General features: G+C 43.0%; 1 protein-coding gene across 1 annotated transcript; it reads right to left on the bottom strand.

Annotated features, from left to right (window-relative positions):
• Window positions 1-27,975, bottom strand: EEF1AKMT4 (EEF1A lysine methyltransferase 4). The gene is made up of 3 exons (XM_075861893.1): window positions 27,746-27,975; window positions 12,179-12,462; window positions 1-2,031 (listed from the first exon to the last, which is right to left on the bottom strand). The coding sequence occupies exons 1-3, from the start codon at window positions 27,900-27,902 to the stop codon at window positions 1,744-1,746; spliced, it is 729 nt and encodes a 242-aa protein (XP_075718008.1). The 5' UTR covers window positions 27,903-27,975; the 3' UTR covers window positions 1-1,743.
• Window positions 27,976-27,990: the final 15 nt, after the last annotated feature.

Genomic DNA, 27,990 nt, shown 5'->3' with positions numbered 1-27,990 from the left:
TGCAATTGTGAAAATATTTATTGGAAAATTTATCACATTTTATAAAACATGGCTGGTACAAGATATACATACAAAAATTAAAAAATACTCTGTTTGCCAATATTTGCATATTATGTACTTTAAAACCCTTCTAATATATTCTACACTAGAGAAACATGGTACTCTGAAATAATATTTATTCCAGCAACTACTTCACTCCTGTCCATGGGTTGTATCTGGTAATGCAGATCTGTCCTACTCACTTGAATGGGGTCTGAGCTGCAATACCAGGCACAGCCCACGGCCAGTGGAACCGTTTCTGGAAGAAAGCAGCCATACTATTCCGATCTCATACAATCCTTTTAAAGTGAATATCCACCTTAGAGTATCTTTATGGCAGTAGGAGCTATGTTTTTTACGCAGATATACATATAATGACATTTAAAGAAAAAAACAAACAAAAAAAACAAAACATGCTGGCTGCCTGTAGCCTCCACAAGAGGAAGCAAGAAAGCTGGCAGCATACAGTTTATACATTGAACTCAATAACATAGCATGAAGTACGCTCCCTCTAGTGGTTAGTGCAGGCAGCTAACACGTCTCAGAAGCAACAATTATTACCTATCTACAGGATAGGTGATCACTGTCTGATCGCTTGAACCACCACCGATCGTGAGTTCTGAACCCACAGATCCTCCTCACTGCACCCCTCGCACTGAGAAGCTTGAATGGAACGGCAGTTGAGAATACTCCCGCCGCTCCATTCAATGTCTATGGGACTGATGGAAACAGCCAAGCACTACACGTCATTTCTAATGACTTTGAAATGAGCGCCAGCGTGCCGCTCCATTCAATGTTGTCCTCACTGTGGTCGAGTAGTGAGAAGGGACAGGGGTTCAGGACCCCCGTTCTAGCAATCGGTGGGTTTCCCAGTGGTGAGGCCCCCATCGATCAGACAATTATCACCTATGTTGTGGATAGAGCATTGTCTATTCTGGCAATATCCCTTTAAATTTATGTCAAAACAGGGGATTTAGAGATCTGCAGCAGTAAAACAACGCTCTGACTTCTATAAATCACAGATTTTCTGGACCTAAAAAAAACGACATAATAAAAAAGTGGAGATTCACTTTAAGTTGGTTACACAAAAAAGATACCTGTTGCCTATCCTGATCCTTCGCCTTCAATGAAATATGAGGACTGTTGGGCTACACTATGCGGATTGGATTGACGGCTGTCCTGTATGAAACAGTCAACAGCAGCGGACGTTTATTTTAACGTTTGGTAATTTTTATATCATGATGGAGGAAAAACACCTGAAAGAAAACAGAGTGTGACATGAAAGAACAAGTTACCTATAGTTTGTACCCCTCCCCCCAATATTTAAAGGCTAAAAAAAAAAACATGTAAAAAGCTTTTTTAATGACATTACAAGCAATGGTTCATTTGGTACCCTGTAAACAAAATATGTCAAATGGAATCCATGATCAGATTGAATAAAGTATGTTCATAGAAGAAAATACACTTGACACGAACACTTTTTCCTCCGTTTAGAACGCTTGGAAATCCAACTTCAGCTGATCGTTAAATCCTATATATGGCTGCTCAAAGATAATGTAAAATTAAAACTCTTTAAAAGGGCAAAAACTTTTCTTCTAAAAAAATAACTGTTAAAAGGCACAATGAAAGGAACCAAACCAATATAAAAACGTAGTCGTTAACTAGGGATGCCGTCCATTGGATTATATACAAACCATTCTTCCTTCATATTTGGATGTTATTAAGAAAATCTTCATCATCACAATCTAGAAGAATTGGGGCGTGCTCTAGGTCCACATGTGACCTATAAAGACTATGTCCCCTCTCAAGGTCCAAAGAGGTCAACTGTCCCCCTTTGCGCATAGTATAGAGGAAATAATGGAAGTCTCTACCGTAAGAGTCACATGACACAGACCAGTCATACCGAAGTTGTGCATAATGACGAGAACGGAAATGTGGGGGTGAGAAGGTGATGGAAATGAAGCATCCACTGGGGGCGAGGACCCGGCTAACCTGTACAATAGAAAACAAGTTTAAGAGGTCAGCAGGCAGAAAACGACATGAAAAGCAATAAAGAGTGTACTACATGTAGTAATATAGATGTAAGGCGTTGGTCACATCACGTTAGAGCCTTCCATCAGAGGTACATGTCAGGAATAATTTAGGACTTATGCCTCCAACATATATTGAAAAAAGTATATTGGAGCGGTATGCCATTGCATGCCAAAAAACACAATTTTGGCATAGTCGGGTCAATGGGGCACGATGGGTACAAAGTACACTGCAAGCGTGATGTGAACATAGCCAAATGATGCATTAACAATTAAAAACATGTCACATTATAGTCTGGGTTTGTTAAACCGCAAGACGACGACATTTCACGGTTACCAGGAGGAGAGACAGAAGTGTATATTATTAAAAGGTACAGACATGGTACATAATAGAGATCTTGGGAGGTAAGACGCAGGGAGGGCAATAAATACATTGATTGGGCGACGAATTGGGGATGCTAAATCTAGAATCTCAAACTTGTATTCCTACAGGAAGGCAGAGAGAAGCGTGTCTGCCCAAATAAAAAGATGCCTAGAGGCAGCTTTGTTTCCATGACAACCCAACCAGACAACACTCAATACAGCCTTCGTCTCCATGGAAACTAACGGGGCCACAGATTAGTTTAGTATCAAGAACTCCACCCTTGATCAAATGATATAGGTTAGAGGTCACCTGTAACATATGTAAGGTCACATAGGCCTAAGTGCTTATCTTAAAATAAAATTTCATACAAAATGTAAAACTTGGCTATACGATATCGAGGGTTAAAGCAACACTCCGGTGAGATTTTTATTTTTTCTTCCACCATATAATGCGCTACAACTTCCCCATGTACGTGAGTAGTGCTGTCTTTTTTGCATTATTATTTTGTTACAAGAATATGCAGCAAATGTCTGGAACTTGAAGCGCACGTGTCTGCTCTCTGCTTATGTTTTAGTGTAATGTGCTGGTCATCTAGCTAGAAACACCTGCATATAATGGTCTAGAAGAGGATTTAGTCCTCCTGTGTGAGGGGTCATGCTGCAGCCAGTTATTCATTCACACAGACCATAGCATAACACTAAGGCCCCATGCACACGACCGTATTTTTCATCCACCTGTAAATACTGTCCGTAAATACGGATCCGTAGTATATAATCATCCGCATATACGGAAAGGAGTCTGTACATACAGTCTGCATTGCATCCGTAATTATGGATCCCCAAAAAAAATAGAGGAATTACATATAGCAACGTAGGGATGTGCATTCGTAGCCGTCAGTAATTACGGAAGCGCCCATAGACTATGGGGAGTTCGTGCCGTAATTACGGACAAAAGAAAAGACATGTACTATAATTTCTACGCCACGGACACCCATAAAAATTAATGGGTCCGTAATTATGGGTCTTAATTACAGATGAAAAATACGGGAGTGTACATGGGGCCTAAGAAGGCAGACAGGGACATCCAGATAAAGAAGCCAAATAACATGGCTGCCAGGACAAGAAACCCAAAGTTCAATATTTTAGGCCTCATTCAGACGGAGGTATTTTGCATCAGGGTTAGTAAGCCAAAGCCAGAAATAGAACATAAACAGAGTAAAAGTATAATGGGAAGATTTGTACTTTTGTTTTGGACCCACTTCTGTTTTTTGGCTTACAAATACAGATGCAAAATACTGCACACTGTGGATCCCAGTGTGGCGGTCTACTGCTGTAGACCGCCACCTTAAGACTGTACCCCACGTCTAGAGATTATCTTCTGCACAACATTGTTATATGAGCTGCAGTCATTCTCCTCTGATGTTCAGTGGAGGTTTTTTGTTCTGATCACCCATCTCTGTAAACTCTAAGACCCTGTTCACACAGCTTTTTGCAGGCAAAAAATTCTGCCTAGAGAAATCAACTCGTTATTTTCAAGTGGTTTTGCACCACAGGTGTTTTTTGCCGCGAGTGTTTTCTGCTCGTGGGAAAAAAACGCCTCCACCTCCCATTGAAATCAACGGGAGGCAATTTCAGTCGTTTTTTGCCGCAGTTTCCACAGCAAAATAAACATGTTTAAAAAAAACTGTGTGAACAGGTCTTAAAGAATGAGGATTGAACATTTCGTCCATGGTCAGCCAAACAGATTTCATTTCTTACCAATTTTGGAGTATGATTTGAACTGAACTTTTTGACCATGCCAACATGATTTTATCCATTGAGTTGCTGGCACATGATTGGTCGGTTACATATTTGTATTAATGAGTAGATTAACCTAATGCGTCGTCCATGAGTATATGTACTATCCTAAAGGCCCTGTACGAAGCCCTGGCACTCTTCTATACTGGGATTTCTATTGAAGATTGGATGGAGCATCTGATCAAGACCATCTATACACACCAGTAGTGAGCTTAGGTTTTCCTTGTGGTTGCCCTGTATACATCAAGGAACATGTATATATTTGTACTGGCATTTAGCTTCTTCTATTTAAAAGGAGTCTGTCGTCACCAGATGTCCGTATCAAACTACCAACAGGCTGTTATAGATTAGGATAACCGGATTCAAACGTGTCTTACCTTTTTCCCCAGAGTGCCTCCTTTGCAGAGGAAACCTTTTTATTCTGTTTAAGCAAATGAGCATTTTGGAGCAATGAGGGTGTCACCGTCTCTCCAAAATGCTCTCGTCATTCCCCAGTTCAACCCCCCTCCCTCTCTGCTTCCTTTCATTGACAGGGGCCAGGCAGGCCCCGTAGTGTAGTGTATGCGTCCCTCCATCCTAATCGGCGCACACGCAGTATGATCTTTATGCTCACCGTTCTAATCGGCACTACTGCGTATACTTTGTATAGCCAAAATGAGAAATTGTAAGTACCGTATTTTTTGGACTATAAGACGCACCCTGGTTCAAAAAATAGGAAAACAAAATAAATTAATATTTTACTACTTTTTCAAAGCAAAAACGATTTGTTAAAAAAATAAATAAAAAACAATTGTTCTGTTTCACCACATTGAGAGACATTTTGTGGTACATAGGATTTTTTTATAACTTCTTATTTCATTCTATTTTTTTTATTTTTTACATTGTGCTTGGGGAAAAAATGGGAAAAGGTTTTGTTTGTTTTTTTTAAAACGTATTTTTTTTAAACTCCTTAAAATGTATTTAACTTTTTTTTATTTTATTAGTTCCCCTAGGGGACTTGAACCAGCGATCTAATTAGATCGCAGGTACAATACATGGATGAGTTACGGAAACAGCGTAACTCTCTTAGCTACAGTTTCCATAACTCCCATAGTAGTGAATGGCAGTTACAGAAGCAGCGTCGCATGCTACGCGGTTTCCGTAACGACTATTCAGTTCTATGGGCGTTACCGAAACAGCGTAGCTCAGCGAGTTACACTGTTTCCGTAAATCGACCATGTACGCTGTATTCGGAAATGCCGATTTCCGGAAACTGCGTAGCTCGCGGTGCTACGCTGTTAACGTAACTCCAATTCCATTCTTTGGGAGTTACAGAAACAGTGTAGCTCAGCGAGCACTGGGCTGTTTCCGTAACTCCCGACCACCTAACCAGGAAGTGGCCGGGAGACAGCGGAGCGAGTAAGCTAGAACAGGGTTTAGGGGGCCCCATTCTAGAGATACATGCGGGTCCCAAAGGTGGAACCCAAATCTGACATTTATGACCTATCCTGTGGATAGGTCATAAATGTCCTTCATGGGAAGACCACTATAAATGCCGCAGTCGCTATTGACCACGGCATTTAACTAGTTAAACGGCCAGGAACAGCGCCACCTGCAGTGTATGGAGGTGTCCAAACATCAGCCTCTCCCAGCTCCATGTGCCGGCACATCATGGGTCGGGAAGGGGTTAAGTAAGAAGCGGTCATGTGGCCCAGCACTGCCGGGTCCCTTGACTGCCGACTATAAGACGCAGGGACTTTTTAGCAAGATTTATTCTTGCTAAAAACTGCGTCAGTCAGAAAAATATGGTACATGAATACATATGCCAGGATGTAGCCATGGCAACCAGAATTAAAACATCAACTGTTAACATTAATGGATTTAGAGTAGTGGTTTATATAACTTTTTTTTATTTCACCAACTACACAGTATGAAATCACAAGGTAGCCTTTCCCCGTCCACAAACAATATAAATACCATCACCTGTGTGCCACTACACTTCACTGTCCTTCAGGCTGCATGCAGGAAAATGAAACAAAACTATTTAGAATACCATCACTGTCAAACAGCACCACCTAGTGCACAACAAGAGGTATTTCAGCAAAGAGCGGGCATCAAACACGCAAAGGAAATTCTGTGTAGTGTACACTGTATGTATCATATCAAGAGAAAAAAATCCACTAATAATCGGACAGCACTTAATCTATTAACAGGATGTAATAACCGTGATCCTTCACTTTGCTCTAAATGCATCAATATTATTCTGCATTTTACAAGTGAAATACCATTGTATACCTTCTCCTAAGCTTTTTGCCAGTCTTTTCCAACATTGACATTATGTAGAAAAAAGCCAGAAGCAGTCCTTGGCCTCAATCACACAGTGCAGTTTTTTTTAAAACATGGAGGCCTGTGGATGACTGATGCCACAGTGTGGCATTCATCAAAGGCCTCTATTAAGCCTATGAGTCGGGAAAATCTAGTGACGTAACCGTAATGACACGGAGCCCGCAGACTATGGCCGCTTGGTCTCCCCATGATTTTGCAATGTAAGCTCTGTGGCATCCTCTAGAATCCAGACCGAAAACTCCCCATCCCGCATGGCGGCCCCATTACACCTACCGAGCGGCCAGAGTACCTGGATGCCATCTAGGCCCGGGGAAGCTACTTCACTGGCAAGTGACGTAGCCTACATGGGCCGAGAGAGCATCCGGCGACACTGGCTGCTCGTTAGAGGCGATAGGGCTGCATGCGGGGGGCTAAAGAGAGGGATTTCTCTGTTTGGATCTCAGAGGGTCCAACGGAACGGACATTGCTACATTATAAGCGGACAAAGTCTGCCGGCAGGGCGCCCTCTGCTACATCAGAAAGCTGCAGTGCAACTGCCCATGTGTGGACAGTTACGTCACTGGAACTTCTAGACATATCCATTAAACGGAGGCCAGTGAGGAATGCCTAACAGAGGCATCAGTCACCCCTAGGTTTTAATTGCATCCAGTTAATGGATAAGTCATGAACGTTCATGACGTGTCCGTTAAACGAATACCATTAACTCCTTCCTGACCGCCCACTGTCTCCTGACGGCAGGCGGTGCAAGTGCTTAGTCTACAGAGACGCCTTTTGGCGTCGTTGTAGGAGAGGCTGATGAGCGCTCGTGTGAGCGCTCATCCTCTAAGCAGGAGCTGTAAGTTACAGCTCCTGATCTTAGAGCAGCCTCCTGATCACAGCTGGGGTCGGAAAACATTCGGACCCCAGCTGTTTAACCCTTTGATTACCGCGGTCCGTGACCACGGCATGATCAAAGGGAATTCCCGTCTTTGATTGCATCACCGGGATTCCGGTGATGCGATCAAACACTGGGGAATCCCTCTGCAGTCAGACCTGGGGACCTACAAAGAACACCAGGGCTGTCTTTTCCGTTTGCCTGCTGTTCGGGCACACTACGTGCTGCCCGATCAGCAGCCTGTGTCATAGTGACACAGTGTAATGTATTAGCATACAGGAGTATGCTAATACATTACAAGTAAAAAATAAAGTTACAAATAAAGTTATCCCTTGATGGGATTAAAAGAAAAAAAAAAGTCCCAAAAAGAGTATTTATTTTGCATAAAATACATTTTATTACCCCTACACTAAATAAAAACAAAAAACCTACACATATTAGGTATCTACACGACCGTAATAACCTGAAGAATTAATGTAATGGGTTATTTTGCATGAAATGTGAACGGGATAAAAAAAGAAACAAGAAAAACTATGGCGAGAATCACTTTTTCCTATATTCACGCCGTAAAAAATTTTTTTTTTACCCCCAAACTTTGGGGGAAAAAAATACTATTTCTCTCACATAAAACAAGGCCTCATACAGCCACGTCAATGAAAAAATAAAAAAAAGTTATGGCTAGTGGGACAAGTGAAAAAAGTTAAAAAAATAAAAATAAAAATGTTTTAAAAAAAGTGTAAAAATAAAAGTTATAAGTGACATAAACATGAACTGCTTTTTTTCCTATAATAAGTCTTTTATTATAGGAAAAAAAATGAACACGTAAAAAAAAAGTACACATATTTGGTATCACCGCGTTCGTAACGACCCCAACTATAAAATTATTTTTCCCGCACGGTGAACACCGCAAAAAAACTAAATGAAAAACAAAGCGAGAATCACTATTTTTTGGTCACCACCCCTCACAAAATATACAATAAAAAGTGATCAAAAAGTCGCATGTACGCCAAAATTGTACCGATACAAACTACAACCCGTCCCGCAAAAAACAAGCCCTTACAGCGCTTTTTTGACTGAAAAATAAAAAAGAAGTTACAGCTCTCAGAATATGGTGACAGAAAATAAATTATTTTCTAAATAAGTGATTTTATTGCGCAAACGCTGCAAAACATAAAAAAACCAATATACATATGGTATCGCCGTAATCGTACCGACCCGCAGAATAAAATATAACGGTCATTTATAGCCCAGGGTGACCGCTGTAAAAAATAAATAAAAATCATTGTCAGAATTGATGGTTTTTGGTCACCTGGCTTGCCGAAAAATGGAATAAAAAGTGATCAACAAAATCGCATGTATCCCAAAATTGTACCAATGAAATCTACAGATTGTCCCGCAACAAATAAGCCCTCACACAGCTCCGGTGGTGAAAAAATAAAAAAAGTTCCGGCTCCCAGATTATGGCGATGCAAAATGTGCAGAGCGTTCCAAAAGCGGATAAGATCGGGCGCCATTTATAATAGAAGTGCAACACTGGCCACATATCTGTGGATTATTATTTATTTACCCATTATACCCTCTTATTATGCCCCTGATGTACTCTGCCCAACCTACATTTGCCCCCACATTATAAACTGAAATACCAGCAAAACGCCAGAGCTTCTACCAAGCAAAATCTGCGCTACAAAAGCCAAATAGCGTCCCTCTCTTCTGAGCCCTACAGCGTGCCCAAACAGCCGTTTACGTCCACTGATATGGCATCGCCATACCTGGGAGAACCCGGTTAATATTTTATTTGTGGTATTTGTGGCACAAACTGGGCACAACATATAGTGCACTAAAATGGCACATCAGTGGAAAATTTAAATTTTCACTTTCCACCATCGGCTGCGCATTAAACCCTTCGCGCGCCATGACTTAATAGCATATCGTGGTGTGGGGGGTGATATATGGAGCTTCTCACGCACTGAGCCCGCGCCATACGCTGCAGGTGTCAGCTGTGTATTACAGCTGATACCCGGGACTAACGGACAGAAACAGTGATCGCGCTGTTACAGGAGCCTGTAAAAATCACAATAAACTGCAATACATTAGTATTGCAGTGTATTCTACCAGTGATCTAACGATTGCTGGTTCAAGTCTCTTATGGGGACTAATAAAATATGTAAAAACAAAAGTAAATAGTTATTATTAGTGGAAAAAATTAAATAAATATTTAAAGTCCAAAAAGAAACCCTTTTCATATTTTTTCTCTAAAGTAATGTAAAAAAATAAAAAAAACACACAAAATTGGTATCGCTGCGTCCGTAAAAGTCCAAGCTATTACAATATACCATTATTGAACTCGCACGGTGAACGCCGTGAAAAATAAAAGAATTTTAAATGGCAAAATCGCAGTTTTTTGGTCACCTTCGCTCTACCAAAAAATGTAATAAAAAGTGCTGAAAAAGTCTTATGTACCAAAAAATGGTACCAATAAAAACTACAGCTCGTCCCGCAAAAAATAAGCCCCCACACCGCTCTATTGACGGAAAAATAAAGACGTTGTGGCTCTCGGAAAGCGGGGAGGAAAAACGAAAAAGAAAAACATGGATCAGTCCGGAAAGGGTTAATTTATTTTCTAATGAAAAAAACATTTATGACCACATGTGGGGTATTGCCGTACTCGGGAGAAATTGCTTTAGAAATGTTGGGGTGCATTTTCTCCTTTATCCTTTGTGAAATTGAAAAAAATTCAACATTTTAGTGGAAATAATGTTGATATTAATTTTCACGGCCTAATTCAAATAATTTCTGCAAAAGATGTGTGGGGCCTAAATACTCACTATACCCCTAGGTAGATTCCTTAAGTGGTGTAGTTTCCCAAATGGGGTTACTTTTGGGAGGTTTCCACTGTTTTAGTACCTCAGGGGCTTTGCAAATTCGACATGACACCCAAAAACTATTCCAGCTAAATTTGAGCTCCAAAAGCCAAATAGCGCTCCTTCCCTTCTAAGCCCCGGTGTGGGTCCAAACAGCAGTTTATTGCCACATATGGGGTATTTACGTAATCAGGAGAAATTGTTTTACAAATGTTGGGGTGCTTTTTCTCCTTTATTCCTTGTAAAAATTTAAAATTTCTAAGTTCTTACAGAAAAGTCGATTTTTACCTTTACAGACTAATTCCAATGACTTCAGCAAAACAACTGTGGGGTCAAAATGCTAAGTTTACCCCTAGAAAAATTCCTTGAGGGGTGTAGTTTCCAAAATGGGGTCACTATTGGGGGGTTTCCACGGTTTTCATCCCTCCAGTGCATTGCAAACGTGACACGGCACTGAAAACTATTCCAGCAAAATCAGAAATCCAAATGGTGCTCCTTCCCTTCTGAGGCCTGCTGTGGGTCCAAACAGCAGTTTATTACCACATGTGGGGTATTGCTATAATCGTAAGAAATTGCTTTACATGTTGCTTTACATATGTTGCTTTATTCCTTGTAAATATTTAAAATTTTTACGTTTTTTCACAAAAAAAAAAAAAAGGAGATTTTCATCTTCACATACTAATTCAAATAAATTTAGCAAAAAAACTGTGGGTTCAAAATGCTAACTATACCCATAGATAAATTCCTTGAGGGGTATAGTTTCCAAAATGGGGTCACTTTTGGGGGGTCTTTACTGTATTGGTACCACAAGACCTATTCAAACCTGACATGGTACCTAAAATAGATTCTGAAAAAAGGAGGCCCCAAAATCCACTAGTTGCTCCTTTGCTTCTGAGGCCGGTGTTTCAGTCCATTACCGCACTAGGACCACATGTGGGATATTTATAAAAACTGCAGAATCTGGGCAATAAATATTGAGTTGCGTTTCTCTGGTAAAACCTTCTGTGGTACAGAAAAAATGTATTACAAATAAATTTTCGGAAAAAAAAATTACATTTGTAAATTTCACCTCTACTTTGCTTTAATTCCTGTGAAACGCCTAAAGGGTTAAAACACTTTCTGAATGCTGTTTTGAATACTTCGAGGGGTGCAGTTTTCAAAATGGTGTGATTTATGGGGACTTTCTAATATATAAGGCCCTCAAAGCCACTTCAGAACTGAACTGGTCCCTGAAAAAATAGGCTTTTGAAATTTTCTTGAAAATATGAGAAATTGCTACTAAAGTTCTAAGCCTTGTAATGTCCTAGAAAAATAAAAAAAATGTTAAAAAAACGATGCAAACATAAAGTAGACATATGGGAAATATAAAATAGTAAGTATTTTGTGTGGTATTACTATCTGTTTTACAAGTAGATGCATTTAAATATAGAAAAATGCAAATTTTTGCTAATTTTCTCTAAATCTTGGTGTTTTTTACAAATAAATATTGAATTTATCGAACAAATTTTTTCCCTAACAAAGTACAATATGTCACGAGAAAACAATCTCAGAATCACTTGGATACGCAAAAGCATTCCGGAGTTATTACCACATAAAGTGACATGTCAGATTTGAAAAATCGGCTTCGTCCTGAAGGCCAAAACAGGCTCAGTCCTGAAGGGGTTAAGGTCTTTTCAGGCCCGGTCATTAAGGGGTTACTACTGTAATCATGTTTTCAGTACGGGACAGTAGTTCCACGCAGAGGCAGGGACTCCTAGCATCGTACATAACTTTGATGCTAGGAGCCCGGCTCCCTGCAGTGTGTTCGGTCCGGGACTTGCAGCCGAAATACGTTCCGTCCATTACGGACGTAACATGCTCGTGTGAACCCAGCCTAACAGTTATCTTACCTCACTTAGAACTTGATCCACAAGAGTAACAGTGTCTTGGGTAACTCTCCATGGATCTCTCTCATCAACCATCATAGCATCCAGCGTTCCTTTTTCAATTACCAGATCAAATGTTCCATCAGGAAACTCAAGGTGTTGCGCATCCATGACCATCCAGCTCATGTCTGGTACATTGACATTTCTCTGTGCCATCTCCTTGATACATGCCGTGGAGTAATCTATACTGACAAGTGGTCTCAAGCCTTCCTTGTGCAGCTCCGCACTCAATGAACTTGTGCCGCATCCTATGGGGAGACAAAATAAACATAACAATGGTTGACCAGGGGTACCGACACTACTCTAGACTTCAGGAGTCCGCTTGAGCTTTCTAGTAGCCAAACACTAAGGGGGAGTTCACACTGAGGTTTTTGACGAGTTTTTTTTCACACGGAAACCGCGCCGCAAATTGGCTGAAAATTCCTCCCATTGATTTCAATGGGCGGCGGAGGCGGTTTTTTCACAGGAGCGGAAAAACCGGCTCGCGGGAAAAAGAAGGGACATGCTCTATCTTCGGACGTTTACGCCTCTGACATCAATGGGAGGCCGAGAAATATTATTTCGCGGCGTTTTATGCCCGCGGCGCTCCATGGCCGCGGGCGAAAAACGGCACGAAAATCAGCGTGCAGGCAGAGGAAAATCTGCCTCAAAATTCAGAACGGAATTTTGAGGCAGAATTTTCTCCTGCAAAAAACTCAGTGTGAACCCAGCCTAAGAACTACTATAGAAGGCAATAGAAAACAACCCAAAAAACATTGCCAAGACCTGCTGTTAAACATAATACCAACTCACAGCTTAACCCCTTCAGGACGCAGCCTGTTTTGGCCTTGTGGACACAGATGATTTTTTCAAATCTGACATGTGTCACTTTATGTGGTAATAACTCCGGAACGCTTTTACCTATCCAAGCGATTCTGAGAACGTTTTCTCGTTACATATTGTACTTTATGTTAGTGAAAAAATGTGGTCGATAAATTCAATATTTGTGAAAAACTTCAAATTTTAGCGAAAATTTGCATTTTTCTAAATTTAAATGTATTTGCTTGTAAAACAGATAGATAGTGATACCACACAAAATAGTTACTACAGTAGTTAACATCCCCATATGTCTACTTTATGTTTGCATTGTTTATTTTTCTAGGACGTTACAAGGCTTAGGCGGGATTCACACGACAGGGTTTCCCGGCCGGGTGCCGGCCGTTCATAAATCGGCCGGCACCCGGCTGCATTAGGAATAATAGACCCCTAATGGGGCTATTCACACGACCGATTTTTTGGCGGCCGGGAAAACCGGCCGTCAAAAAATAGGACATGCTCTATTTTCGGCCGGGTGCCCGGCCGCCCGGCTCCCATAGAAGTCTATGGGGCCGGGTAATACCCGGCCATCACCGGAATGTGTCCCGAGTGATAGCCGGGTCTACCGTCGCTCGCGCACTCTCTCTCCTCCTCCTCAGAGTGCAGAGTGCATGTGAGGAGGAGGAGGAGGGTCTTTTATTGCTCGCTGTAGGAGTCGGAATCCCCAATCCGCGGCCGGGGATTGGGGATTCCGCTACAGGAGAAGTGCGTGACTACACTGTCCAGATATGGACACAGCGAAGTCACGCACTTCTGCAGCGGAATCCCTGACTCTATGGCCGGGGATGCCGGTACAGGCGAAGTGAGTGACTACACTGTCCATATATGGACACAGTGACGTCACTCACTTCTGAAGCGAATTCCCGACCTGTGGCAGGGAATTCCTCTTCAGGAGAAGTCAGTGACTACACTGTCCATATATGGACATTGAAGTCAGTGACTTCTCCTGGAAGGGGGGGGATGGGTGCAACCTACAGGGGACTTGGTGGCATCACCTACAGGGGACTTGGTGGCATCACCTACAGGGGGCAGGGTGGCATCACCTACAGGGGGCAGGGTGGGTGGCATCACCTACAGGGGGCAGGGTGGGTGGCATCACCTACAGGGGGCAGGGTGGGTGGCATCACCTACAGGGGGCAGGGTGGGTGGCATCACCTACAGGGGGCAGGGTGGCATCACCTACAGGGGGCAGGGTGGCATCACCTACAGGGGGCTGGGTGGCATCACCTACAGGGGGCTGGGTGGCATCACCTACAGGGGGCTGGGTGGCATCACCTACAGGGGGCTGGGTGGCATCACCTACAGGGGGCTGGGTGGCATCACCTACAGGGGGCTGGGTGGCATCACCTACAGGGGGCTGGGTGGCATTACCTGCAGGGGGCTGGGTGGCATTACCTGCAGGGGGCTGGGTGGCATCGCCTACCAGGGGGGCTGTGGCATTATCTACAAAGGGCTGTGTGTGGCAACAAATTTAAATGAAATTCATCCGATTTTAAAACGGACAGGGAAAAAAACGGATGCAAATCGGGTCCAAATCGGCCGGTAAAAACGGCAACTCGGCCCGGAACGGAACGGATGCAAACCGGCCGGGAAAAATCGGACAAAAACGGCCGATTTTCCCGGCCGACACTCAGACCCTGTCGTGTGAATGAGGCCTTAGAACTTTACCACCAATTTCTCATATTTTCAAGGTTTCAAAAGGCTATTTTTTCAGGGACCAGTTCAGTTCTGAAGTGGCTTTGAAGGCCTTCTATATTAGAAAGTCCCCCTAAATCACCCCATTTTGAAAACTGCACCCCTCAAAGTATTCAAAACCACATTCAGAAAGTATTTTAACCCTTTAGGCGTTTCACAGGAATTAAGGCAAAGAAGAGGTGAAATTTACAAATTTCATTTTTGTTGCCGAAATTCATTTGTAATAATAAAAAAAAAAAAAAAAAAAAAAAAAAAAGGTTTTACCAGAAAAACGCAACTCAATATTTATTGCCCAGATTCTGCAGTTTTTAGAAATATCCAACATGTGGCCCTAGCGTGCTACTGGACTGAAGCACCAGCCTCAGAAGCAAAGGAGCGCCTAGTGGATTTTGGGGCCTCCTTTTTTTTAGGAATATAATTTAGGCACCATGTCAGGTTTGAAGTGGTCTTGTGGTACCTAAACAGTCGAAAGCCCCCAAAAGTGACCCCATTTTGGAAACTACACCCCTCAAGGCATTTTTCTAGGGGTATAGTTAGCATTTTGACGCCACAGTTTATTTGCAGAATTTAGTGGAATTAGTCTGTGAAGATGAAAATCACCTTTTTTTTCTGTGGAAACATAGAATCTTTTCATTTTTACAAGGAATAAAGGAGAAAAAGCACCCCAAGATTTGTAAAGCAATTGTTCCCGATTATGGCAATACCCCATATGTGGTTATAAATTGATGTCTGGTCCCATTGCAGGGTTTAGAAGGGGAGAAGCGCCTTTTGGATTTAGGAGCGCAGATTTTGCTGGATTGGTTTTCAGTGCCATGTCGGATTTGCAACGCCCCGGGGGGACAAAAACAGTGGAAACCCCCCAAAACTGACCCCATTTTGGAAACTACACCCCTCAAGGAATTTCTCTAGGGTTAGAGTGAGCATTTTGACCTCACAGGTTTTTTGTAGAATTTAGTGGAATTAAGCAATGAAAATTAATATCAACATTTTTGTCCACTAAAACGTTGAATTTTTTAATTTTCACAAGGGATAAAAGAGGAAAAGCACCCCAACAGCAAATTTCTTGCGATTATGGCAATACCCCATATGAGGTCATAAATGTTTTTTTATTAGAAATTAATTAACCCTTTCAGGACTGATCCTTTTTTGCTTTTTCATTTTCGTTTTTCACTCCCCGTCTCCAAGAGCCATAATTTTTTTTATTTTTCCGTCCAGAGAGCAGTGTGAGGGCTTATTGTTTGCGGGAAGAGTTGTATTTTATATTGACACCATTTAAAGTACCATATAATGTACTGGGAAACTGAACAAAAATAATTTGCTGATGTGCTACAAACCCCCTAAATGTGGCGATCGCAATCGAGCACCGCATTTAAGGTGTTAATTGCCTAAATCAGCGGCGATTAGCCACTGATCGGCAACACTGGAGTGTCAGCTGTCGGGGACAGCTGACCTCCCAGTTCCCGATGCACACCTAGTCGCCGACAGTGTGCATCGGGAACGACACAGTGACTTCCTGTCACTGACAGGAAGCCTATCGGGACCAGCCGAAGGTTGGTCCTGATGGGCTTCCGTCCATGCCAGACACAGAGGCCATTGTTTGGCTTCCTTTTGCCAGGCTATCGGCAAACCCAGCGATTTCGTACCAGGGTCTGCCGATATGCTAGAAACCCCTAAAATTCGGCGATTGCAACCGATCGCCAAATTTAAGGGGATAATTCGCAGAAATCAGCGGCAAAGGACCGCTGGCCGGCAAGAGTGGAGAGTTAGCTGTCGGCGACAGCTGACCTACCGGTTCCCGGTGCACACTGTCGCCGACTGTGTGCACAGGAAACAACTCAGTAACTATACGTCCTCGTGCGGGAAGTAACCTCCCGCAACTACGTATAGTTACTTACTAGTGCGGGTAGGGGTTAAAGGAGTTGTCTGGTTTCAGCAAGATGAATGTTATTTTGTGTAAAATTAAAAGTTATACAAATTTCCAATATACTTTATTAATTCCTCACGGTTTTCAAGATCTCTGCTTGTTGTTATTCAGTAGGTACATTCATTGTTAACTTCCAGCGGATAACATTCCCTTTATGGTCATGTGATGGACACAGGTGCACAGCTCGTTCTAGTATGTGTATCAGAACCGTCTTCTAACTAACCCAGTACCTGTGTGTCCATCACATGACCAGAATTATATCCGCTGTAGTAAAGAATTAATGTTCCTACTGAATAATAGCAAGCAGAGATCTTGAAAACCGTGAGGAATACCGAAAATATATTGGAAAATTGTATAACTTAAATACAAAAAAATAAAAAATCTGCTGAAAATGGACAGCCCCTTTAATCATATCAAATGCATGACTAGAAGGCCTCAAGCACATGGTCGAGCAGTGTATAGAGTCCCTGTGGTTCAGTGCTACAGAGCCGTCAGCGCCATCATATTTAAATATTCTCCTCAAAAGCAATGCTGCTAGGGGTGGCACGAGTGCAGACGTCATCTCTAAGTGTCATATTGTCAAAGTGTCCTGGCAGTTATACATGGCAGTTAGACAGGGTAAGCTGCATTACCAAACCAAACAAACTTGCATACATTCGAATTACACCGCGTTCCAAATGTTATTTTTCGCTGATTTTCCTAAATAAATAGATGCAAATGACAGTCAGTATAATCTTCAAGCCATCAACCGTTGGAGTATAATGCGAATTTTATTGAACAAATCTAATAACAGATTTTTTTTAGAGGTAAATAACTCAAAATGCACAGTTTCACATTATTATACACAACAGAGATCAAAACATTTTAAAGGTTGTAAAGAGAACTAAAATGGTAATTTGTTGAATTTGCAGCATCGGGAGGTCATATTTACAGAAATCAAAAGCTCTTTCAATCAAAAAAACTTAACAGGCCAAGTTACATGTTAACATAGGACCCCTTCTTTGATATCACCTTCACAATTCTTGCATCCATTGAATTTGTGAGTATTTGGACAGTTTCTGCTTGAATATCTTTGCAGGATGTCAGAATAGCCTCCCAGAGCTTCTGTTTTGATGTGAACTGCCTCCCACCCTTATAGATATTTTGCTTGAGGATGCTACAAAGGTTCTCAATAGGGTTGAGGTCAGGGGAACATGGGGGCCACACCATGAGTTTCTCTCCTTTTATGCCCATAGCAGCCAATGACACAGAGGTATTCTTTGCAGCATGAGATGGTGCATTGTCATGCATGAAGACAATTTTGCTACGGAAGGCACGGTTCTTCTTTTTGTACCACGGAAGAAAGTGGTCAGTCATAAACTCTACGTACTTTGCAGAGGTCATTTTCACACCGTCAGGGACCCTAAAGAGGCCTACCAGCTCTTTCCCCATGATTCCAGCCCAAAACATGACTCCACCACATCCTTGCTGACGTCGCAGCCTTGTTGGGACATGGTGGCCATTCACCAACCATCCACTACTCCATCCATCTGGACCATCCAGGGTTGCACGGCACTCATCAGTAAACAACACGGTTTGAAAATTAGTCTTCATGTATTTCTAAGCCCACTGCAACCGTTTCTGCTTGTGAGCATGGTTTAGGGGTGGCCGAATAATAGCTTTATGCACACTTGCAAACCTCTGGAGGATCCTACACCTTGAGATTCGCGGGACTCCAGAGGCACCAGCGGCTTCAAATACCTGTTTGATGCTTTGCAATGGCATTTTAGCAGCTGCTCTCCTAATCCTATTAATTTGTCTGGCAGAAACCTTCCTCATTATTCCTTTATCTGAACGAACCCGTCTGTGCTCTGAATCAGTCACAAATCTTTTCACAGTACGATGATCACGCTTAAGTTTTCTTAAAATATCCAATGTTTTCATACCTTGTCCAAGGTATTGCACTATTTCACGCTTTTAGGAAGCAGAGAGATCCTTTTTCTTTCCCATATTGCTTGAAACCTGTGGCCTGCTTAATAATGTGGAACGTCCTTCTTAAAGAGGCTCTGTCACCAGATTCTCAAATCCCTATCTCCTAAAGCATGTGATCGGCGCTGCAATGTAGATTACAGTAACTTTTTTGTTTGTTTTTTTAAAACGTTCTTTTTTGGCCAAGTTATGAGCTAATATATATATATATATATATATATATATATATATATATATATGTATGCAAATGAGCTTTGAAATGGACAACGGGGCGTTTTTTTTTTCGTTATGTTCAACTGGGCGTGAATTGTGTTTTTAACTGGGCGTGTTTATGTGTATGACGCTGACCAATCAGTGACCAGTCAGCGTCAACACTCCTCTCCATTCATTTACACAGCTGCACAGCGTTCTTACTAGAACGATGTGCAGCTACATACACAAGTGTCCTGATAATGAATACATATGAAATCCAGCCTGGACGTCATGTGTATTCAGAATCCTGACACTTCTGACTCTTTTCTCTGAGATTTCCAGCAAGGGAAACGAAATCTCGTTTACCTCGTAATTTCGCGAGATTTCGTTTCCCTTGCTTCTGAAAAAAGTCAGAAGTGTCAGGATTCTGAGTACACATGACGTCCAGGCTGGATTTCATTTGTATTCATTATCAGGACACTTGTGTATGTGGCTGCACATCGTTCTAGTAAGAACGCTGTGCAAATGGAGAGGAGTGTTGACGCTGACTGGTCACGGATTGGTCAGCATCATACACATAAACACGCCCAGTTAAAAACACAATACACGCCCAGTTGGACATAACGAAAAAAAAACGCCCCATTGTCCATTTCAAAGCTCATTTGCATATATATATGTATATATATATATATATATATATATATATATATATAAAATTGCTCATAACTCGGCCAAAAATGAACGTTTTTAAAAAAAAAAACACGTTACTGTTATCTCTATTGCAGCGCCGATCACATGCAATAGGAGATAGGGGTTTCAGAATCTGGTGACAGAGCCTCTTTAAGTAGTTTTCCTTTGATTGGGCACACCTGGCAAACTAATTATCACAGGTGTCTGAGATTGATTACAATGATCCAAAGAGCCCTAAGACACAATACCATCCATGAGTTTAATTGGAAAACTAATAATTCAATGTTAATGACACTTAAATCCAATGTGCATAATAATTTGGAACACGGTGTATTACATTCAATATTTACCTGTTTTCAGACCAAAAAAAACATGTTCACTACCGCACTCATCGTTGTAGCGGTTGTTGGTTTACAATCCTACCGCCCATTTAGGCCTTTGGAAAATTCAGTCCACATCAGTCCCTCTCTCCTCCCATCGCCCATGCACTATTCACTTTCCTGAAGCACCTTAACCCATCTCATCCCACTGCTCAACACAAAGTCGCTCTTATAAATCGCTGAACCATCTGCTGTCTCTCTCCATTCTCCTGCTACTAGCTGCAAGGGACATCTCTCCCAACCCAGGTCCTCCCTTTTCTTCTGCCAAGCCCAACCACTTACATGCCACACATATACAAGGAACGGTAAAAAGATTTGCAGGGTTTCTGTCTTCGCCTGTCTTTTAACTGTTCGCTCTGGAATTCATGACATCACCGCCGCTTTAATACAAAACACCAGTGATTGTCTATCCGCTGTCTCTAACATCATGTCCTCTCTATCTGAAACTGAATCTTTCTAAAACGGAGCTCCTTGTGTTCCCACCATCTAGTAACCTCCCTAAACCTGATGTCTCCATCTGTGTGTGGCACTACCATAACTCCTAGGCAGCAACGCACGCTGTCTCTGGGTTATTTTGGACTCTGATCTTACCTTTACTCCTCAGATTCAATCACTTTCACCTCAAAAACATCCCCAGATTCCGCCCTTTTCTTAGGCTGGGTTCACAGTTTTTTGCAGGCAGAAAATCTGCCTCAAAATTCAGTTTGGAACTTTGAGGCAGATTCTCCTCTACTTGCACGTCGATTTTCCCAGCGTTTTTCGTCCATGCCCATTGAAATCAATGGGAGGCATTTTCGGCCGTTTTTTGGTGCGTTTTCCAACTAGGTTTTTGCGTCAAAAAAACTCTGTGTGATCTGACCCTTACAGTACAAACAGTCAAAACTCTCATTGTTGCTCTGATTCACTCTCGTCTTGACTACTGTAACTCATTACTAAATCGGTCTTCCCCCTCACTAAACTCTCCCCTCTCCAATCTATCCTCAATGCAGCAGCCAGCCTCATCTTTCTGACCAACCGCTACGCCAATGCCTCTACCCTATGCCAGTCACTGTACTGGTTGCCCAGTCCCTTCAGAATAAAATTCAAACTTATTAGTCTCCCCCACAAAGCTCTCCACAGTGCTGCACCTCCTTACATCTCCTCCCTCATGTCGGTCTACCAGCCTACTCGGGCTCTACGTTCTGCCAACGACCAAGGATCAACATCCTCCATAATCCGAACCTCCCACTCCCGTCTGTAAATCTTATCTCGTGTTGCACCAGTCCTCTGGAATGCGCTACCCCAGACAATCAGATTAATTCCCAACATCCAGTTTTAAACGTGCCCTGAAAACACATCTTTTTAGACAGCCCTCTAACATTCCCTGAACTGACCCCTTTCCTTTGCCCCCTATTACATTAGTCATGAGGACTTGACCCCCTCATTCAGCAGTATCCCCCACACTCCTTGCACCCTAATGCACTTCATGTTTGTCATACACAGATACAGGCTGGTGACCGGGTCATGCAGCTTTATGTGTACTATCCTATTATATAAAAGATGGCCGGACCATTGTACTGAACAAACACTTTTACTTCTGGTGTCTCCCTTATTTCCTCTTGTTTGAATTGTTAGTTATTTTTGTCGCTATGTAATGTCTGATATTGTCCGTACAGGTTCCTTCTGAATTGTAAAGTGCTGCGGAATATATAAAGATTCTTATTATTACGACTAGAGGAAAATACCTCTGGAATATGGTGTCTGAAGGAACACGCCTCCAAATGAAATCCGAGGCATACGGAGATACACAGCAGGGACCCATCGACTTCTCTGGGTTATGAATTATGAGCCATAATGTGTTATTGTGAACAAGCCCTTAGGCAAACCAATTGTATTCTGTCCTGAGTGACATGGAGCAGCTCAGCACCACTTTCTAGAGATTACCTCTCTGTGTATATTTGATTTACTACGGTGGTGTGAATCTAACTGACCTTTCTACTATTTTTAGATGTGTGATTGAATAGATTTTATGGCAGGCAAGCCAGCATATCAGCACAGACAGTGATTGAATTGCAGTTACAGATTAGCCATGGGGGGAGGGGACAACAACTGTGAACATACACTATTTTGAGAGAACTAACATATAGCCCCAGTCAGTATGGACAGGATGTAGCAGCTGTCACAAGAGTCCGTGGTCTACGTGAGCCACATATATAGAGTAGTTAAAACTAAAGTCCATATGGGCAGATCATTATATAACTCAGTAAACATACAGAGGAGGTTGTATGAGAATATCCCGGGATATGTAAACTCACTTGGCCCTAGGTAACACCTCATTTGGTCTTTTATCATCTTGCTCCTAAACTTATAAGCCATATGACTCTATATTATAATGCTTTTATGATACTAGGATTTATTTTTTAATTGTAATGACAGTATCAGCGAACAGGAGAGGTAACTGAGCAGATAAGACAGGTAATAAAAGGCCTGAGTGCAGGAAGAGATCCCTCTCCATAGATATAAATGATACTGTCGGAAACAGCCGAACAGGCTCATTTGGCTGTCCCACCTACAACTGGGATTTGGGGACCATCGTTCTCGACATCAGTGGAGGTCCCAGTGGTCTAGCCCTAACCCAACTCTTATAACCTGTGTAAATTCTAAATAAATAGAGAGAAGTAATGCTACTAAAGGAGAATACCTCTACAGTCCTGGCCAAAATTTTAGAGACTGTCAAATTTTGGTTTTCACAAAGTTTGCTGCTTCAGTTTTTATAGATTGTTATGAAGAGTGATCAGATGAATTACAATTAACTAGTCATTCCTTGCCATGAAAATTAAGTTAATTACAAAAACCCAATCGACTGCATTTCAGCCTTGCCACAAAATGAGCTGCTAACAATTTCAGTGATCTTCTCGTTAGCTCAGGAGAGAGTGTTACGGAGGACAAGGCAGCTGATATAATTCATTCGGCATGAAAGAGTGAGAAGAGCAGGCTGGTTGCTTTAAAAGTAGGGATGGTGCTTGAAATCATCATCTTCTTCTGTTAACCATGGTTACCTCCAAGGAAACATGTGCAGTCATCATTGCTTTGCATCAAAAAGACTTTACATGCAAGGACATTGCGACTTTGAAGATTGCCCCTAAATCAACCATTTATTAGATCATCAAGAAGTTCAATTGCTGTGAAGAAGGCTTCAGGGCACCCAAGAAAGTCCAGCAAGCGCCAGGACAGTCTCCTAAAGAGGATTTGGAAACGGGATCAGTTCAACACCAGCGCAGAGCTTGCTCAGGAATGGCAGCAGGCAGATGTTCGTGCACCTGCACGCACAGTAAGGTGACAGGCTGGTCTGATATCAAGAAGGGCAGCAAAGAAGCCTCTTCTCTCCAAGAAAAACATCAAGGACAGACTGACAATCTGCAGGAAGTACAGGGATTGGACTGCAGAGGACTGGGGTAAAGTTATTTTCTCTGGTGAAGTCCCCTTCAGACTGTTTGGGACATCTGGAAGAATGATTGTCCAAGGAAGAAAAGGTGAGCGCTGCCATAATACCTGTGTCATGCCAACAATAAAGCATCCCGAGACCATTCATGTGTGGGGTTGCGTTTCATCCAAGGGAGTGGGCTTGCTCATACACTTCAATGAATAAAGAATGGTATCTAAACATCCTCAAAAGAGCAACTTCTCCCAATGATCCAGCATCAATTTGGTGATGGACAATGCCTTTTCCAGCAAGATGGAGAACCATGTCACAAAGCAAAAGCGATAACGAAGTGGATCGGTGAACAAAACATTGTAATTTTGGGTCCATGTCCAGGAAACCACAGATATCAATCCCACTGGGAACCTGTGGTCAATCCTTAAAAAGTGGGTTGACAAACAAAATAACAGAAATAGTGATAAACTCCAAACACTGATTAGGCAAGAATGGGTTGCCATCAGTCAGGATTTGGCCCAGAAGCTGACATCCAGCATGCCAGGGCGAATTGCTGAAATCTTGATAAAAGAAATAGGTCAACACTATAAATATTGAGTCTTTGTATAAACTTGATGTATTTTTCAGTAAAAGCTTAAAAACACATGAAATGCTTATGACTGTACTTCAGCATACCATAGAAACATCTGACAAAGATCTAAAAACACTGAAGCAGCAGAATTTGTGGAGACCAAAATTTGTGTCCGTCTCAAAACTTTTGGCCAGGACCGTATATACAGAGTATGATGGAGCGTGTCACAATTTTTATTTCTATTTGTTTCATACAGAATCTTATAGAAAAAACGTCCATATGCAATCAGACATAAAAAGGTAAAATAGGGGGCACAAGCACCTCTGTAGGAGCTGCATTACAGTAGAAAACCGAGCCATAATACAGCCATGAGCTTCTAGTAAGGGACTTGCTGATTGGTGGAGATCTGACCCCTGAGACCTTATCGATCACTAGAACAGAGTCCACAGAACTAGTAAAGAAGAGTGCCCCCCCCCAAATTTCTGTTTAGCGCCACTTTCAACTATGCACTTTAAGACTTGGCCCCCACAGTGATATTGTGCAGTGTATCTGATGTCAGTGGATCCTAGTGCAATATTGGGTGTTATTTTTGCTAGTGTTAACCTATGTTGGGTGGGGAGGCATTAAATTGTATGTGTACATGATACATCAGGCACTCACGATTTTATAATCAGAAATGCTGACGTTAGTGGATTTATTCCAATCACAAAATCGCAGACACGTGAAAGAGCAAGTACAAGCCATATGTCATGTGCCCCCCCCATTATTAGTTGTCATCACTTGTGAACGAGGCCTTAAAGGGTCTTTCATAGAACATCTGTGTTTGCTATTTCTGTTGCGGTGCTCCGTCATAGAGGCAGAGCAACGAAAATACCGGAAGCACTGGATCCGTTACATGACAGACACCTTCACCGCCCGACGGAACCCATTGACTTTAATAGGTTTGGTCGAGTTTCCACCATAGGGCCCGTTATTTTAATAGACAAGATAGCGCAGCATGCTGTACTGTATTTGTCCGCCATTTTTTGACAACCTGTGACGGAGGCACCTAACGTTGCCTGCAATGCTGATGTGAACAAAGCCTTAGGCGGGATTCACACGACCGGGTCGCGTCCGAGCCCGAGTGCCGGCCATTCTGTCCGGTCGGTTTGCATAAAGTTATGCATCCGTGCCGGGCCGGGCAGATCCGGACAGTGACATCAGCGGCAACTCTTGAAGGGGAATCCCCATGTGTTCGGGGATTCCGCTTCAGGAGTTTCCCCTGATGTCACTGCCCAGATATGGACAGAGACATCAAGCGCTCTGTCCAGGAGCGGAATCCCCGAACACACGGGGATTCTGCTCCTTCAAGGAGCTAAAGTGCGGCTAGCACATAGCAGAGCGGGGAGATACCTCCACGCTCTGCTATAGTGGCGTCGCTACAGTAGTAGCAGCAGCAGCTGCTAGCGGCGCCATCGAAGGTGTCACCGGGCCAAGGCGCTTTTAAAACAAGCAGGAGAAGGGAGCCAGCGCAGCGCTCCCTTCCACCTGCTGTACACCCCGGCCCTGCCACACCGTGTACAGCGATGCCATTCGTCAGAATGGCATCAACTCCTCCTCCTCACATGCACTCTGCGCTGTGAGGAGGAGGAGATAGAGCGCAAGAGCCGGAAAACCCGGCCGTCACTCGGGACACATCCCGGTGATGGCCGGGTATTACCCGGCCCCATAGACTTCTATGGGAGCCGGGCAGCCGGGTACCCGGGCGAAAATAGAGCATGTCCTATTTTTTGACGGGCGGTTTTCCCGGCCGTCAAAAAATCGGTCGTGTGAATAGCCCCATTAGGGGTCTATTATTCCTAATGCAGCCGGGTGCCGGCCGATTTATGAACGGCCGGCACCCGGCCGGGAAACCCTGCCGTGTGAATGAGGCCTTAGGCCCCAAGCACACGACCATAGCCTTCATCCGGAATTAGACCCATTCATTTATTTTGCCCACGGACACCTTCCTGTATATTTACGGTAAGGTGTCTGTGCCGTAGAGAGGCTCCGCAAAAGATAGGACTAGGGATGTCACGATACCAGAATTTAGACTTCGATACCGATACTTCGTGTAGTATTTGCGATTTCGATACCAAAACGATACTTTGCCATCAGTAATAAAAAAAAAAAAAAAAAAGTTCTTCCATTTTCAGGTGAGATTAATTTTGAATGTGCCTCACATTAATAGTAATTAACCCCATCATGTTTCTCAGTCATAATGGGTTAATGTGTGAGGTACATGGTGGGGTTAATTGCTATTAATGTGAGGCACATGGAGATTAAATTCATCACACCTCCTGCCTCACAACAAGTGATAGAAAGCAGTTTTTATTTTATTTTTTTATAGCGTACACATAAATGATGCAAAAAATTTGTTGTGCAGGTTATTACAGCCACGCCAATACCGAATATGTGAATATTTTATGTTGAGACTTATTTTAATGTTTATTGTAAAAAAAGGTGTATGTGTATTTTTATTTTATTTAATACTACTTTCTGTTTTTACTTTATTTTTTAAACTTTCAAGTACTGGCATATATCTATATACTGATAGTACACAGGCATATATCTATATGCCAGTACATTAGCCTGTGTAGGATAGCACACATGCAATTAGGACATACCTAAGTATGCCCTAACAAGAAATATGGTTAGACAGCCCTGGGGTCCTTCAACGGAACCTGGATTGTCTGCCCATATATGGTATGGCCCTCAATCGCGTCACAGGGATTCCTGTGATGTGATCCAAGGGGCATCCCCCTTCTCATTTTCTCCTGAATGCTGCAGTCAGCTTTGACTCAGGGGAATAGCGGCGGAGATGAGGTTTCCCTGATCTCCGCCGTTATAGAGCGGGACTGTGGCGGTGTAATACAGCCATTGCCCCACTCCTGACAACAAGTGCGCGCGCGGTCATCATGAGGAGATGAGGCCGGCGCTGCACTAATGAGCTGCGGCACAGGCGCTGAAGACAGAACACGGGGGTGTTTTGCAGTGCGGCCGCCATGCTCTGTCTTCAGTTCCGCCGCTCATTAGTGCAGCGCCGGCCGCATCACCTCATGCTGACCGCGCACTTGTCAGGACTCCGGAGTGGGGCAATGACTGTATCACACAGCCGCAGTCCCGCTCTCATACATTCATGTGTTACTATACTTAGCTGCGCAGCTAAGTATCGAAATACATGAAATAACGGTATCTAAACAGTATCGAAGTTTCGATGCATCGTGCAGCCCTAGATATGACATGTGCGATTTTTTGCTTTTTACGGACCGTGCTCCCATACAAATGCGAGTGGCTGTCAGCGGCCGGCCGTGCCCATGGGGCCTTAGTTCTAAGCACCTGAGCCCCATTGAAATGAATTGCAGGGTGACCGTCATACAAGTCATGAAATGCAACTTTGTTCACATCTGCGTCTGAGCCACCTCGCACATCGCATGACAGAAACTGCGCCTGATGAATCATGAATCATTTGGCTTAACAAGGTCAACGGAAACTGTGACGGAGGTTCTGACACAGATGTGAACAGAGCCTAATCCGTTGTCACACTTGCACCATTGAACACAGTCCAGAAGTAGCTCTGTAGCCCTAACCTTACCCTAGAACGTCCTCCTATATATTTTGTTATGCAAAAGTCCAGTGAAAAGCTCATGAAAGGGAAGTGTGAATGTATGCCTAAAACTGTCACTCTACAAAAAGTTCTGGTGTAGCACTATGAAAGCCGCACTACAATCGCATGGTATGACTCGCGTGTACAGGCCCTGGACGCCCTCATTAACTAGTGGAAACAAAGTAAATACTATATACGAGTAGAAAGCGTGGATACCGAGTACGAGTCCTCTGGTCCCGGGCCGCAACTCTCTCCTCACCAGGTGGGCGAAATCCTGGTAAGCGCCAAACCACTCATGCCCCCCGGTAAGGAGCCGCTCCTCCTCCTCGTACCGGGAGTCCCAGTACTCCAACTCCTTGTACCGACCCGACATGTGCACTTCCCGCCGGCAGCTCCACGGCGAACGATGCCGTCACTGAGGGCGGGTCCTGCGCGTACCCTATCAACAGCGCCGCTGCCTG

The sequence above is a fragment of the Rhinoderma darwinii genome, chromosome 4 (assembly GCF_050947455.1).
Source record: "Rhinoderma darwinii isolate aRhiDar2 chromosome 4, aRhiDar2.hap1, whole genome shotgun sequence".
In the NCBI taxonomy this organism is placed as follows: domain Eukaryota; kingdom Metazoa; phylum Chordata; class Amphibia; order Anura; family Rhinodermatidae; genus Rhinoderma; species Rhinoderma darwinii.
The sequence above is the reverse complement of the archived record's forward strand: the minus strand, read 5'-3'. Positions and strand labels throughout refer to the sequence as shown.